Source organism: Atta cephalotes (assembly GCF_000143395.1).
Source record: "Atta cephalotes unplaced genomic scaffold scaffold00001, whole genome shotgun sequence".
Lineage (NCBI taxonomy): Eukaryota > Metazoa > Arthropoda > Insecta > Hymenoptera > Formicidae > Atta > Atta cephalotes.
This window is the reverse complement of record NW_012130065.1, coordinates 7,748,435-7,766,272: the sequence shown is the minus strand read 5'-3', so window position 1 is coordinate 7,766,272 and position 17,838 is coordinate 7,748,435. Positions and strand designations below refer to the sequence as shown.

Below are 17,838 nucleotides of genomic sequence, written 5' to 3'. Positions count from 1 at the left end.
GAGAGAGAGAGAGACGAGAGAAGTATATAATAATATAATATAATATCAGAACATTATTTATTTCAATACATTTTTTATTACATACAAACTTTATTACTTTTATAGAAAAAATCATTTTAAAGTATAATTATTATATAATTATTATATATAGTAATTTTTAAAAGATATTATAATTTATTTAAGTGTCTGTATATAATTTATTAATTCTAAATTTGTAAAAAATAGAAATTTTTTATTTTAATATTTTCTTTTTAATAAGAAGATTGAAATCAATGTTATCACAAATAAAAAATTGAGTAAAATGATTATATTCCTTAAGAAAGTTGAAGTTTTCTTCAAGACTAGCTGCCGATGAAACAGAGAGTGTAATCATCAATGATCAATAAGTTCATATATCTATTTAGCTATTTAATTAATTTTTAATAATATATTCTTTGGATAATTTTAGTTACATATATATATATATAATCGATGAAAAATGTTAAATTACTTATAGATATTATTTTTTAAAAACAATTTAGTATTATATTTTATATTAATATTTATATTTACTGACAACAATATATAAGTTTTGCAATAAAAATGTTGTATTTTTATAAATGATTATGTAATTTTTTAATAATTATAATATTTGAGTTACATTTTTAATATATATTAATATATATATTTTAATATATTATATTTTAATATATATATTATATTGCTGTGAAAATAAGAAATGATTGAAGAGTTATTACGACATTGTAATAGGGATTGTTGAGTTCTGGACAAATTGAAGGGTAATTGTAAATATTAATTAAAACATGGCAGCATATTTTTTTGTATTAACTATTAACATATTATAAAGAAAGCATAAAAGAAGAATTTATAAAGAATTTTTTAAATATTGTAATATAAAAATCATTTTATTTATTCTTGTAAACGCATTACTCTAGATTTTAGAATAAAATACGTTCTTCTCACTTGTTTAATGAGGAGGGGAGGGGAGTGACAACATGACTTAACTAATCAGATCACCCTTTTCCATTTCATTCATGAACAACTCCCTTTTTCTTAGGTCCATATTCTATATATCCTTTCAATGACGCAACGTGTCAACGTGTATTGTTATATTTATCGTAGCGCAACTTTTTTTCGGTAAAGAATGCGCAATATAATAAATATAATATATCCTCGGACATATCAATAAGAAGAATACAGAATATGGCCATGGTATTAAAAATAATTCATGTTCTTCAGTTATCTCTTTCTCCTATAATATAAAGAATAGTCAATAAAGCCATGAGTGAATCTAAATCGTAATATTGCAAAGCGCGAAAATTCATTAATAGAAAAAAAAACAACGTGCAAGAGTGAATCATTTGATAAAACTTATTTAATAATAAAATAATAAAATTGTACATAAAAATAATAAATAAATAAATAAGAATATTAATATAATTATAATATGGAAAGGTATAGATAAAAAAGAAGGAATTATTATATTATGAGTTTTCAGATAATTTCTGTAAATAAAATTAATATTTGAAATGGTCAGTAAAATAGATTTATTTAACTGCACGAGTAGGTAGAAGATAATTGTAAAATAAACTTATTCCATTTTGCAAGCAACTAAAAATTATTATTATTATTATTATTATTATTATTATTATTATTAATATCAAATTTGATTATCCATCGCAAAAAGTATCAATAATATTATCATTCAGATCAATAGTAAAATCATTTGAACTGATAAAATTATACGGACTCAACGGTATTATCATTATCGAATGAGTTTACTACTTGAAGCGTTCAATAAGAAAATCATTCGGTCAGTGATAAAATATTTTATCATTAAATATAGTCCAATAAAAATATCATTCGATTAGTAGTATAATATTTTGCCATTGAATTGTCAATAGGAAAATCATTCGCATTGAAAGCTACCTATTTATACAATCTAATAGTGCTTTCAATGGAATTTTACCAATGGCACTTTTACTATTGAAGATTTTATCATTGACCGATGATAAAATTTTCAATAGTAGAGTATTATCCCAGATAATCAAGCGTGCGATATCCGCACAAAATACCGCAGTACTATCGTAGTGTTACTGTACTGCCATGAGGTGACGGTGTATGGCATAACTATATGGTAGCAGTACAAAAAGTGTACATGATATTATAGTATAATATATCAACTGTACTGCATACTCTTTAGGTACATCATGATACATACCCGTATCATATCAATACGGTGTCATCAATACTATCGACAGAAGAGAGAGAGATTGTGGAGACCTCTAGTCAAAGACAAGAAACACGATAACTGGTATTACAAAAGTATAATTTCTTAACCTGAAAATAGTCGTTATAACATTAAAATTAAATATTAGATAGCTGACTGGATGTTCAGTTAAACTGAACAAATTTCTATCAGGATATCATATATTGAACAGATGTATTAGCTACATCCATGATTATAGATTCGTGGATCATTGAAGTACAGCGATTTCCACATTTCAGAAGTCAAGGATAGCGGATGGCAGTATGCAACTTAATGGGTGACCGCTTCGAAGCACTATAAAATTAATTCCCGAATTTAGAGAAAAACTTTTTCTTTTTATCATAATTTTATGAAGAATATTCTGGAATAAGATATTAATCAATAATAATACTCATTTTAGTAATAAAACTATAAAATTAATACCATTGAAATTAATACCATTGAAAATAGCAGTGATAAAATCCTCAGTGATAAAATATTACCATTGGCAAAACTCATTCAGCTTGCTATAAAATATTACTGAAAACGCCATTCATTTTCAATGAATTTTTCAACTTTTAATAGTAAAATTATCTGTTTTTTTGCGACGGGTAAAGCAATATTAAATATTTTTGTAATTATTTGTGTTTATTATTTGATAAGTTTATTTAGTAGTATTAAATTGATAATATACTATATTCCTTTTCTTTTTTGTTTTAAATATGGCGCTGATTTTAGCGCCATCTTTGATGTATGTTCAAGTCAAAATACCAATATAAAATTGGGGATAAACGAAACTTCCTATGTCGACGATGTCTCGAGAAAGTTACATTCCATAAAGCGCAACGTACTCACTGTCAAATTGCTGCGACAGGCACATGTGCTTACGTGGATAAGTCGTGCAAGTTTGTATTTCGTAGAAGAAATTAAAAAAAAACAGTTCACGTGCTTGTTTTATTACAGAGTAAATACCTTCTAATGTCAGTGTCATTGCAAACTGTGTTTGCTTCGACATCGCAATGAACATAAACGGCATGTCGCGGAAAATGAAAAATCCATTATTGTCCGCGGCTGGTCCAGATTTTCCCTTCGATAATTACGCGGAAAATACATTGCTGGTGCCAGTCACACCTGCAACACCAGCTGTGCTCCGAGATGGTGAGTTCATTCAATAAAATATCGTGGGCGGGGTTCAGCAGTTCTGAAAATTTGATGTATTATTTAATCTGATGGTATAGCTACAGAGAATTAATTGGTGGCCGAAATAAAATTCAAAAAGGAGCAATCTCTGCTCCGTTTACTTCACTTCGTTATGCTTAACTTCTCCAGCATCGTGTCTCTTTCATATATGGTCATGTGAAATGCACTCGTAGGCTAACATCTGTTATTCAGTCATCTTTTCCTCTGTCGGTATTACAGTGAAAAAGGCCGTGTAATGAAAGTCCCTGACTCCAGCGTGAAACGCATTTATCTAGGCCAACCTAAATCTTTTTATAAAGTTTATCAAATATATGCACAGAAGTCACAATGACGCAATAGGCATCATGTAAGATGATTTTTTTATGTGTGTGGTTTTGCAACGTGCTTTAACTGTAAAAGATAGAGGCTTTAAATTATAAAAGTTTTTCCAAACAGAATTGCAATTGAACAGAATTGCAAGAGCTACAAAATGTATATTGGATTTTTCATGTATAGCATACATGAAAAATCCATCAACTAGGTATCTAGTATAGAAAATATGTTCTTTAATAAATAATTCAGTGATTTGACTGGAAATAGAGGAAGTGATAAATATCATGTGAATTTAATTTTATATATGGACGTATATAGATAAATTATGCATTATTCCATGCTTATAGTCAACATATCAATTTGATTTACATACACAACATAGGAATTAATTAAATACTTTATTTATTTACATTCTAAATAACATTTTTTGGAAGTTTACAATTTTTATGATATAGTTGATCATGATAATGATATTATAGTGATTCTTACAAGTATTGTTAGAAACTTGTTCTTTCGGCTCGAGCAGATTTTGATCTAGAGCCATATCTTTGTGTGTAAGGTAGATCATGACTACTCTTTTTACGAACACAATAGACTATTGCAATAATGACACATACTATAAGTAAAAGAAGTAGTAATGCACCGAGTACGACAGCTGCTATTTCTCCTTGTGATAGGTTGTCCCATGCTGTTACATCAATACTACGAGTGTACTGATTTTCCGATATATCTATCGCTGTAATTGTAGCTGTTGGTGTGCAGCAAGTAGATAAATAATAAAATGTAACTCGATCCTTTGTTCCACTTATATATTTAGTGTGTGGGTACAACCCATTCGGTACTGCTATTACACGTTTTAAACCTATATAAAAAGAAAGAAAATGAATGATTTGATTATACAAAAGTTTTTATTATTATCATTTATCCATATATATTATTACACAATTTATTGGTTACCTGAATCATAATCTTGGACAGTAATGTCAGCACTCCAAAATGTTTTTTCGCAACGATCTTTGTCCAATTTACCGGCACAGTTGCTATTGAACCAATATTCAATTGTTGGTTTTACATTATCAATATTTTTCGAAAGCTCATTGTGAACAAAAACCTGTACTGTTTTCTCCAATATTTCTGTATCAACGATAGACAGTGTAAGCGTATTGACAGTTTCTTGGGTTCCCGTTGGTACAAGAATATCTACAGCTACCTGATCTGTCTGTCCCGGATGTAACCATATGCTGTTAGATACAAATTTATGATTTAGGATAAAGATAAACAATTTTTAGAAAAAATAGATATATTCATCAAATACAAAGTTTTACTTCATAAGCTGTATTAAACATTTAATGTTTCAATACAATCATGCTCTATGATTATATGATAAATTTGTAAAGTATAGATTTTATTGTTAACATCATAGTAAATATTGATATTAGCCTCAACTTTTATTGTCTTTAATTAACGTGAAAATATTACTGTATAATAAATGAGATGTATTTATATCCTTTAATTTTTACTATAATGAAAAGTTGATCAACATTTAAATTGAATAACACAATAAGATGTGTATTCACATGAACAATCCTTGAAACTCTTTATATAAAAAAATAAATAAACATTTATAGTACATATATATATTTATATGGTTCTATCTGGGACTAAGAGTGTATTCAGTCGGTTCTTATTTCAAGATTGTCTTAAGTAATATCTTAAGATGCTAATGTGACCTTCTGATTGATTCGTGACATTTCAAGACTGAACTTAAGACGGTCTTGAATATCAGAAGTGACTGTGAATATATAAATGGCCAGCCTAAAAAAATGTTGTTCGTTGCTGAAATGTTGAGGTTACTTGTGCAGTGTGACGTAAAAGTTACATAAATAGACGCGCATTTTTATTCAATAGTTTTACTAATTTTAATAGTTAATATGTTAGTAAAGAGAAACCTAAGTAAGAATCAAAATTAAAATTGCTATTTAATTAATTATAAATTAATATTTACTTGTGACTATTTATGACTAATATAAATAATTATTTATACTACATGTTGTAAATATCACGTGTTTATCAATTTGATTTATTAACTTATATAATAAGTAGTATAATAATCCTTTAAAATTTCTAAGAAAACTAATCTTTATTTTATTAATTATTTTATTAATTTTATTAATTATTTTATTAATTTTATTAATTATTTTATTAATTTTATTAATTTTTAACTAACTTTCAAATTATTTTAAAATAATTTACTTACTATGGTTGGATATTATTATAGATTCTAAATGGAGAGCTTCTCGCTCGAATTGCATATCTAACTGGAAGGACGCAGTTATTTGTTGCATCAAAAATCACTCTATGTAATGTTCCTGGAACAGCAATTAATTTGCTGTTTACATTTACATCCAACAGTAGTTTTCTTCTTTCGAAAGGATCCTCATTAATTTGCGTTGAAAGTTTTTGACTTTGATCGCTATCCATTTGCATCGATATGATCTCATCGGATGATTTCATCTTTGTATCAATATCTTCATTCAATGATGCGACTTCCGATGATCGCGTTTGAATTTTCTGCTGTTGCTCCTGCAAAATAAAATCTTATTTATTATAAAATTTTAATAAAAATTAGTAAGAAAGTTAATATTATAAATTTATAAAAAATATTCATAGTCTCAATAAAAATATATTCTTTAAATACCTCGATATTTGAGAAATTTGATAAAATCTTAAATTCACCATAACTTATCAAAGAATTATTATGTAGAACGAAATGATTAATATTATTATTAATTACTGCAATGGATTCACGCTTGTGTGTGCGTGTGTGTGTGGAGAATGATATATCAGAAAAATTATCTGTTATTTCATCATTATTTCTTCTTGGGACCGTAATTTCTGCTGATCTCTCAAATTTTCGCTTTTTATTTATTATAGAATGTGATAAATTGGCACCATTATTGGCAGCGTTCTCGTTAATTTTCTATAAAATAATTTAATGATTAAAAATATTTTAATAATTATATAAATATTATATAAAATATTGTGTAAAATAATGTAATTGATAAATTTTATTTAACTTACTTCAATTATAGTTGATGCTTTGGCTCGTGTGATATGTATTTTATCCAATATCTCATTTAAACAATCATTTTTTCTATTAATCTCTAAAGAAAAAAGGGAAGAAGAAAATAAATTTAAATTTTCAGTAATATATATTTTAATATATATTGTCATAGCATATTATATTATTTTTTTTTATATTCTATTGCATAAAGGATATATGTATATATAATATATATGTATGTAATTAAAATTTCTATTGTCAAACAGCATAAATAATATTATTCCACAAGACTTTTTAATTTCATTATTCAGATGCATAAAATTGCAAAGACTTTAAATTTCTACGCCACTAAAACTGAAAATAATAGATTTTCATTACGTTGGATTATAATCATATATTTATCAAGGATAAAAAACAAAGAATAATTTTAAAAAATGAAATCACAAAGTTATTGTAATTATGTTTGTATAATACGAAAATCTATGTAGAAGAAATAAATACTTAAAAAAATAATAATATAGATCATTTCGAAACAGCAATTATTTTAACTAAAATGCTTTAGAAATGCAATAAGAAAATCAGGTATACTTGACAGTTCAATTAGAAATAGAATTGTAGATAATAATAGTATTGGCATCGTTTAGAGAAACTTAATAGAGAGACAGTAGTTATTTGAATCTCTGTCCTAAGAAATATTTGATTGCACGTTTCTTTGTGATTGGAAGTATTTGTTTTTCCTAGCCAGTTACATCTTACACATTATGATGAGAAAAAAAAAGAATTTTCCTAACTTACTTCCTATGCGAATTAATGAGAATCAGAGTAAATCAAGTAAACATAAAAGAGAAAAAGAGAGAGAAGGAGAGGAAGAGAGGGGAGAGAGAGATGTGGCCAAAGAGCAATAAGTGAATTGCACAATTTCGCGTATCCGCGAGCCAGAAGCTAACGGATTGGCAGTTGTCAGACGGCTGCCGTGTTAAGAGGAAGTTGGAAGTTGCGTAAGAGTGCATGAATATATCTCGCGCATTTTGCCGATCGTTATGTCGCAGTTTATTTGCGCGAAGATAAAAGTGAGTGATTTCCCTTTTATTGTTACGAGAAAATGAAAGCATTGTATGATATGTTTATATATATGATAACATATATAAATTCCGATCATATCAGGATTAGTGAAAGTTGTATTCCTTTTGACGTATCCATGATTTTACATTTATATTTCTTCCATTTAAATCACAATTGTTTTTACATTATAAAATTTACTTTATTTTACATTTGCAATAATATAATATTTATTTCGATTTATTTTCCGTACTGAAATAATATTATATTTTACAAAAGATTGTTATACTTTACAATCTTTCGTTGAAACTATTATATTCGTGTTTAAACTTTAAAGCCAGCTCATTAATACCTCCAAATTATCATAATTTTATTTAAAAATTTTTTTGATTATTTCAATAAAAGATTATAAAATAAAAGATAAAATGACTTCTTATAATGTACAATACAGTTATATTATATAAGGAGCTTCATGAATGAAGCTTTATGAATCAATATCAGTATAAGTATAAATGTACGTCTAAATGTCAGCAGAATCTGTACAGCAATTCATGTTGAGAATTTATATGGCATTCTATAAATATAAAAATAAATTCGAGTAATATTTTAAATATATTTTTTATAAATATGTTTATGTTTAAAAAATAATTTTTATATTTTTTGTTACTATTATTTTTTTGTACGTTGTTGCATTAACAATAACAACAATATTGCAATTTTACTTACTACTTATAGAATTAATGTTGATAATATCATCTTTCGTGTTATTTTCCTTATTTGCTCCATAATAAGCAATTACGTCCATATTGTACTTTGAATTTTCCATCCCCGTTAGCTTCACACACAATCTATCCGGAAGGTTGCGCGCGCCGACTACCCCTTTTGTGTTGTATATACTTGTCAATGATATTACTATTTCTGGTCTCTCTCTCTGTATCGTTTTGTCTGTTAAGTGCATGTTGGCAGTGAAAATTAGTCTTGAATTAAACATTGTATTGGTTTTGAGGACAAGGCAAATTGATTGACAATAAAATAATTCTAATATTCTGTTCTTTTGCATCGTTCGGAACTTATTTATTGATTGTAAGAGTTTTGTGCGTGAAATATATTGTGTAAAATATATTGTGATTAAAATTAGAAAAATTTTATAAATAGATAAAAATGCAAAAACTAATTCTTGTATGACATATATTTAGTGTGATACAATGAATACGTAGAAAGTAATCATCAGATCGATACTGCCCTTGACATAGAGAGGTTAAACGAAACTGAATACATAATGATAATTATATAGGATGTCCCGTAAGTTTTTGCTAACAGTTTTTGTATAAATAGAGGGAATTTTGTTATAGATACAGCGCATTAAAATTAAATAAAAAAATCTTCTATTATTATACAATTTTCACAATGATTAATGATTTATATTAATTACTAAAAATTGCTGAATATTGGTTTTCAATAATATTATACTCAAATACTATCAACTTTAACACTTAACATTTTACTTTAGAAAAATAGCGTGAAACAAAAATTATTTTCTTCTCATAAAGTTCTGAGAATTTTTTCAGAATTTTTTCAGAATTTTTTAATATCTTATATTTTATATATTGGTAAAAATAAGAAAATACAGTATTAAAAAGTTAATAAAAAATTCTGAAAAAATTCTTAGAGTTTTATGAGAAGAAAATGTTTTTTGTCTCTTGCAGTTTTTCTGTAAAATTGATAGTATTTGAATAAAAAAATTATTCAAGACCAATATTCGGCAATTTTTAATAATTAATATCTTGTTAATTATTGTGAAAATTGCAAAATGATAGAGGCTTTTTGACTCAGTCTGCGGTTGACAAAAACTTATGGCACAATCTATACATGATTAAATGCTTCTAATAACAGAAAAAAAACTCAATACAAATGACAGAAATATTACTTGTGATAATTTGATACAATCCGCAATCTGTTTCATATTTTAAAATAATTTTCTTGTATATAACAAGTATTTTTTTTAAGTACAAGAATTATAATATATAGAATATTTCAAATTTATCTCCATATAAGAATAATAAAAATACGTAGTAGTATTTTTACGTTTAGTATTTTTACGTTATATTAATTAATTTAGTTATCATGTGCTGAAAAATAATTCTAAACATATCTATAGCACCGATAGTTACGACATATCCATGTATATGTCGTAACTATCAGTGCTATAGATATGTTTAGAAATACATTATTTAAATGTAATATTTGCTATCGATCATTATTTATTTATCGCGACTTTACTGATCTTAAAACATTTGAACAACATTTGTCGAAATATGAGAAATTATTTATCATATATCTAGATATCATATAAAATTTACATATCATATAAAATATAAAATTAGTCGTTAAATCTTATTTACAAAAAATAGTTTGGATAGAAATATTTTTAAATAAAACAGAGAATTCTTGTTATATTAAAAGTAAAATAAAAGAAGAAGAATTACTCACTACTATTAGGTATTGTCAATACTGCACGCGTAAGATTTCCCAAAATGTTGATTGCAATTCCGGTTACATTGGAATCAGTTTGGAAATTGGTTTTAGTATATCCGCTCAAATTAATTTTGTGTTCTAATTTTTCCTAAGATACATATTTTATTAATTATTTCTTTCTTTTTTTATACGAACATATTAATTTTGGTCTTACCGAAAATTTTGGGATATTTAAAAAACAATTTTTAAATATCTCGATGTTTCGTGGATTAAATTTTGCATTCGAATAAAATTCATCGGCTTTTATAATCAAATTTCTTTCCATATTTACAATGTCACAGTTCAAATTAAGATAGATCTACAAATATTAAATAATATATTTATCGAAATTTTTACGATTTTTACAAAATTAACTTACTTGACAATAATCAAAGATTGTTGAACTTTTATTATCGGTAGACAAATGTTTTAATATCTTGAAATTTGAACTATTTGCTATTGAAAAATAATCTGAAATGATATATAAAATAATTATATACATAATTATATACTTGCTTACAATATTATTTTTATAATTTATGTTATATTAAGATCTGTTTTTATATTTTATATGTATGAAATCTTTATTTACATTGAAAAATATTCGATTTAATATTGTCGTTAGTTTTTTGTTCATGACTTAGTGTGCTCAAAGAATACACCCAATATTCGAATAATTGAATAAATAATGAATGTGAATATACGAGTATGAATACATCTTTTTGATGTTCATCAAAAAATGAATAAATATTTCTCATTTGAAGAATACTTTTGTGAATATAATTATGAATATTTCCAATTTCGCATTTACACCCACTCCGCATTATCTGTACATAGTTTACAAACATGGAGTAAAGAAATCTGTAAAAACAGTTTAGATGGTTTAGATTTTTTTTTTAAATATTTCAAAAGATAATACATTCTATTGTCCATCTAAAACTGTTAATTTTTAAATTTTTGCCCCACCACATTTCAATATTAAATAAAAATAACATTCATTTTTCTTTCGTTATAGAATCAAAGTGCTGATTAGCATAGTGCTAGGCACTAGTTGGCTATAAGCAACATTAATAGGCAACGCTTATTGAAGTTTTCTTTTTTACTTTATATCTTATTTGAATATTTATTTGAATAAATATGAATACTCGTAAAATAATCATTATATTTTTATGAATAAATGTTTTGAAAACTCACAGTTTTGAATAAATTTATTTATTTGAATGAATACATTTTTTCAACGTCAAAATTTTAAATAAATACAACTTATAGTTCAATTACAAATTTTTCGAGCGTATTCATCGAGTATACTGGTTCACTTGTTCTTTAAAAAATATATATTTATATACCTACATTATGTATATAAAATAATTATATAAAAATATTATGTATATAATGTATATAAAAATAATAAATCTCATATACATTACATATTTTATAAAATATTTTACATAAGATGGGCATACTTCAATATGTTGATGATCATATCTCTTGGTTTATAAATTGATTTTTTTAAATCGATATCTAGAGAATATGTAGTTAATCATGAGAATATAGTCAAAATATGTCTTATAATAAGGTATTGACTGATGTTATGTATTAATGTACGTCATATTATTCATAGCCTTCGAAAATTTCAGATAATTTCTAATTGTGTGTCATCAACTATCAGAATGTGCAGAACTTACAATTAGTAATTATCAATATCAGCACATTTCACATAATTACTTACGTCAATATTTAATCGAACATGATAAACAATGTCAACAACAATAATAATTTAAAAAAAATTATAAATTAAAAAAAAGTTCATTTATGTTAGATTGCATTATATTGTTCACGTTATATTAAAATTATTACCATCTCCGTTCTCATTTGGCAAAAATGATAAAAAAAGTTTAATATCTTCGAAACCTTTGCTAATTCCCAATTGTTGCATACAGTACCTTTTAACAGAAATATTTTATGGTTTTTATTTTAAAAAATATTGATTTCTTAGAAATATTATTTTTTAAATATAATTCTCTATTTGTGTTTATACATTACAAATATATCCGCAAGTAGAACAAGATAAAAGTTATATTGAAATGTTTACTATTATTTTTATATAAATATTTTTATTATGCGAATTAACAAACCTAGAACATTTTGTTTTTTTAAAGTCGTTGAAAATCACTAATAAATCTTCAGCACTCGGAGATTCTCGTGGAAGAGAAAGAGAGAGAATTTCAAGCTTAGGCGAGTAATCCTTTGAAGTTATTTCATCTGGTCTCGTTTTCGTTTCAATTGATCGTTCAGTTCTCGTATTGCCTATCTCAGATATTCTCATATCTGGTTGATAAGTATTATTAATTGACGGGAAAACTTTAGTGAGTGTTGATCCATTGACTGCATTTCTGTATAGAATGCAAGTCACACAGTACGTCACAAAAAGCAGGAACACACGTAATTCCATACCGTAACTGCAACGAAAACTTCGAACGAAAGAGTCGATACAAAAATGTGCGGCATATTTATCAAGTTTCGTTCGCGTAAGTTTACAAAGGGGTAACGTATCTTCAGTTACATTGACGATAACATGAACGCAAAAGTAAATTTAGGTGTTAACGCACATTGTTGCACAATCGAAGGTGTCTCGTTATGAGCAAACTTTGATATACGATGCTTCAGTGAACTTATAAATACTACACATTACATTTAATGGACTATTATATGTAATATCTTGATTCTTGCATTTAATATCTGAACGCTTTGAGTAAGTATTTATTGCAAAGTTATGTATTGATAAAACAATATAGTTTCTCACATATTTTTATAAATACAAATAAATTTTAAAAATTTTTGAAACGTAAATCGCATATACTTGTATAATTAATTACGTACGCATGGAGAATCGAATAAAGCAAGTATGGAAATGTTAACAAAATTGAATTTTTTTTATGCAACAGACATAATTATTATAAATTATGCTCATTGAATACGGATAACTTATAAATATTAAAACATTACAAAAAAGTCATTACAAAAAAGTTGGTAATTCAATGTCTATTAAACTGCTGTAATCAACTACGTAGTAAAAGTGTAAAAATAGTCCACATTGGTTCGCATTATCTTCATTGGTTCTTACGTTCATTGTATCCTGTTCAATATTGACAATGAATAATCATGTCGGAGAATTTAGTCGAAAGGAATTTTTATGAACACGTTATTATATCTGATTATTTAAGAATTATTAAATGGATTAATAATTAAGAGTTTATTAAATGTCGTAATAACTTTCGAAAATGTTGCTTAAATTTAAAAAAAAAAAATTTATTTTGTAAAAAATAATGTTAATGTTAAAGCTATATTATATAAATGTTTATTTTTGTTATTTGTTTGTTAATGTTTTTTTTATTTTCATTATATAAATATTATTGTAAAATGTTTAATAATAGTAGAAATATAAATTCCTTTTAAGTACGCCAAACAAATATGTTAAAAAATTATATAAATTATATCAATATCTTTATATAAGATTTTTAAATGGAAGGTACAAAAAAATATTATTAATATAAAATAATATAAAATATTATTATCTGACATTTTTTTAGATTAAATAAATAAGTTGTCATCTTTTTTTTTTAGATACTGAGCTGGACAATTTCATAGGACAAGAGCCAATCAATATCCAATCTCAATCTCCATTACGGACGAACGAGGATTCTTCCACCAATGCAGCTTCTCAGCCAAAAGAGTATAGGGATACCGCAAATCATCCAGAAAAATCTGGATATCTTACATCGATTCTTTCTTCTTTGCCGAATCTGTCATTATCGATTAAATCTGATTCCTCGGGACCGCAAATAAGTCAGATACCTGAGAACACCAGCGGAACAACACACGAACCTAATCCTTACATAACATCACAAGGATATCATAGTTTTCCATCAGAAATACCAAAATTCTTAGCAATTAATCCTCAGGATTCTCGAAGTACAAACTTGTCAGGATTTACTGCTTTTCCTACTGATACTGTATCCAATCCTCCTCAGCCGGCAGCTCCACCCAGTATATCTCAACCTGGCTATGGTAAATGCTTGAATTTATGAATACAAATTTATAATTAATAAAATTTGAATAAATATTAATTTGAATAAATATTAATACATTTTTCTTTATAGCAAATTTTAAATATTTACTCTATATACATATGTAACAATAAGTAATTCGATAAACATAACATAATGTAATTATGTTCAATATTGAAAGAAATCAATTGGAATTCTATTGGATACATTCAATGTGCATATTAAAGCTGTTATACACAAATTAATATAAAAATGTGTTTAATATAAAAGCGGATTAAACCATGAGATCCTCATTTTACTGTGCGGTTGAATAAAATCTGTATCTTATAATTTAATATGTTTTTATTTTACTTTTGCATAGATTAAATTAGTGTACAATAGCTTTAATATGCACTAGTGCATCCAATTCGCTATAAAAACTTTAAGGTTAATTTTAATTTATTTTTATTTTAATTTATTTTTACATGTTGCTTATATATGTATATTTAATAAATTTTTGCTGGATGTATTATTTATTATCTCAGCAAATACAAAGTTATATGTAACGTATTTGTTAGTTATAATTTCCTACTCAACAATATAATATAATACACGAACAAATATATTACATGTAACTTTCTGTTTGCTGATGAGTATATAATGATGTTATACAATACGCGTTTCAAATATATCTAATCAGAAACAATTACTATTTCTTGTTAAAGCGCCTGTTTCTTATCGACTTGGTAATCAACGACGCTTAAAGTATGCACCGCCGCCTGATCTAACATCTAACATCACAAAGCCATATTCGAATCCAGCATTACAGACGTTCTTGTCGACTCAAAATGTCTCTGCACCACCAACTATTTTAAATCCATATGAATCGGAAGAATTGGCGCAGGGTAACAATTCTAGTGTACAACAGACTAGCTGTTTGCCTGAACAACTTCCAACATCTGAGCAGCTATCGCGAAATAGTTCTCTTCACAACTCGTTTCGTTCCAGTCCAACAGGAGCGCAGCATAATTCATCGATAACGTCTACAAATCAGAATCCATTTTTTGAAAGTTCTTCCGTGTCTACACAATTTTCTTCGTCATTATCTACACGACCGATACCTACACGTGTACTAGAGCCTGCAACGCCTCAGAACACTCCGGCGAACATCTCTTTTCCTGGCTTTGCTCCTTATATAAACCAGAATCTACCACCAACATCTAATTCCGACAAAGAAGTAGTTGTGATTAAGAACCCTAATCAGCTAAATTTACCGTCGGAATTTTCGAAAGGCGTCTCTCTCGAGACGACTACAGAATCTACATATAAACCGACATTAATATCAGGGGAAACCGATGCGACATTCACACCAATATCAGCAGCCAAGGTGACAGAGAAATTAGAACATTTACTTGCGGAACAACAGGAAAATTCATCCGTAGCAACTCCTGAAACTTTTACAGAAGTTGACAAAACGTCCAGCGTTACTACCGAATTAACGAAATCTTTCGAATCGCAAAGTGACGCGCTAAAAGTTACAAATGAGATAATCAATAAATCACATGAGACGAAATTGAATGATGTACAAGAGAAAGCAGTTCAACCTGGAAGTGACACATGGAGTGACGTGTTTCTTGGGCAAGAGTCAACGACGCAATCAGTGATCTTCCCGGAAATACATACTACTGATAACAGTCTAATTGCAATAACTTCCCAATCGGCTAAGTCGAACACACATCCGCCTCAACAGCATTACCAAGCGCAATCGATATCTATGTCAAGCTCCACATTTTATACAAATGAGCCTGCGGAACAAAAGTCTAGCTTAAATTACGTATCACCTATCCAACTTCCGCAATCTTCTTCTTCCATCGATTTCTACAACGGATCAAAACCAACGGAGCAGTCGGCAAATGTGTTCTTTGAATCAGCGAAACCAAATCGGTTTTCAAGTTTTTCGTCACAGGAAAGAAATACAAATTCTCCATTTGCACAATCAGTAGTTAATGCAACAAATAATCTGCTGCAAACTCAAGAAAATTCTGCATTTAATTCTAAAACGACGGCTCACGTACCATTTTGGAATGTTGATCAATCTTCTCAATCGCACGTGTTAAGCGCTGCATCTAGCCAACCGACGCATACAACGTCTAACCAACCGGTATACACTGCTCCTATCCAACAACCAGCTCCGGTATTCTATAATCCTGCTCAATTTGCGAATGAACCTTCTAAACAACCGACTTTTCCACATACATACGATCAACTTCCTTCTCAACAATCACATCAAAATCTGCCGTTTTACGAAAATAATACTGGGCTACAGCAACCCTACGCTATTCCTGAAAATAATACTGCATATTCTTCGCCCGCTGTATCGATGACAACAGTACCTGAACCAACAGGATCAGCCACACTTAGTCCTGTTCAAATGTCGGTTAATTCGCCAACCAATCGCATCACACCAGATACCATTCCACCAAGTTTTCAAAATTGGGTAAGCATATCACAATTTAAGTTTTTATTTTATTTATAAAATTAAGGAAAAATATTCCAAAAATTTATAATTAATGCTAATAATTGATAATCTTTTAAGATACATTTTTACACATATTAGGTGTAGTAAAAAGAAATCCATTATTTTTCCATTCAATTTTATGCAAAAATAATGGATTTCTTTTTATTACACCTAATATTTAAGTTTATATTTAATACAAAGTGATGAATGAAGTTATGATTTTATTCTTAATTATCTAAAACATAATGGTGATTACATATATAATATTAATATTTTTTAGGCTTCTGGATCTTCCGACAAACGAATGCAATATAGACCGGTATATCATCATTGGTTTTATCGTAAGGAAGTGGAGAACAAAACATTATGGCTACCATTCTCCATGCAGGACAGCTTAAAACTTGAAGAAGTTCATAATTCAAGCGATATCACACCCGAAACTACAGTAGCTACTGATGGCGGTCGTTTTGATGTTGATATCTTACGTCGTCAAAGAGCACCAGTCTATTGGATTGGAACATCTAATGAAGTTAGGCGATGTTCTTGGTTTTTCAAGGGAGCAGCTGAACCGAGATATATTCCTTACAACGAGAGCACTGCTGCCAAACTTGAGGATGAATATAAGCTGGCGTGCCTCTCGAACAACTGGAATCGAAAAATTGAATTAAATAATGGAGAATATATTGTCTTCCATAGCGCTACAGTGCAGGTTCATTACCTACAACCGGCTTCTCCCGACGTGGTAGGATCTTGGGGAAATAATGCTGTAAGTAGGTCAATTTTATATATATATATATATATATATATATATATATATATATATATATATATTATTATATATATGTAGTACGTACGTACGACGGACGACACGAGGAGG

The 17,838-nt window shown here is 27.6% G+C and overlaps 1 protein-coding gene across 1 annotated transcript in view; it reads left to right on the top strand.

The window, feature by feature from the left end:
* The first annotated feature begins 3,282 nt into the window (after positions 1 to 3,282).
* LOC105625955 (SEC23-interacting protein-like) overlaps positions 3,283 to 17,838 on the top strand; it is a 19,168-nt gene continuing 4,612 nt past the window's right edge. The window contains exons 1-4 of the mRNA XM_012207268.1: positions 3,283 to 3,406; positions 14,022 to 14,465; positions 15,169 to 16,940; positions 17,242 to 17,727. Of these exons, the coding sequence (XP_012062658.1) occupies positions 3,283 to 3,406; positions 14,022 to 14,465; positions 15,169 to 16,940; positions 17,242 to 17,727 (2,826 nt within the window). The remainder of the gene's footprint in view (positions 3,407 to 14,021; positions 14,466 to 15,168; positions 16,941 to 17,241; positions 17,728 to 17,838) is intronic.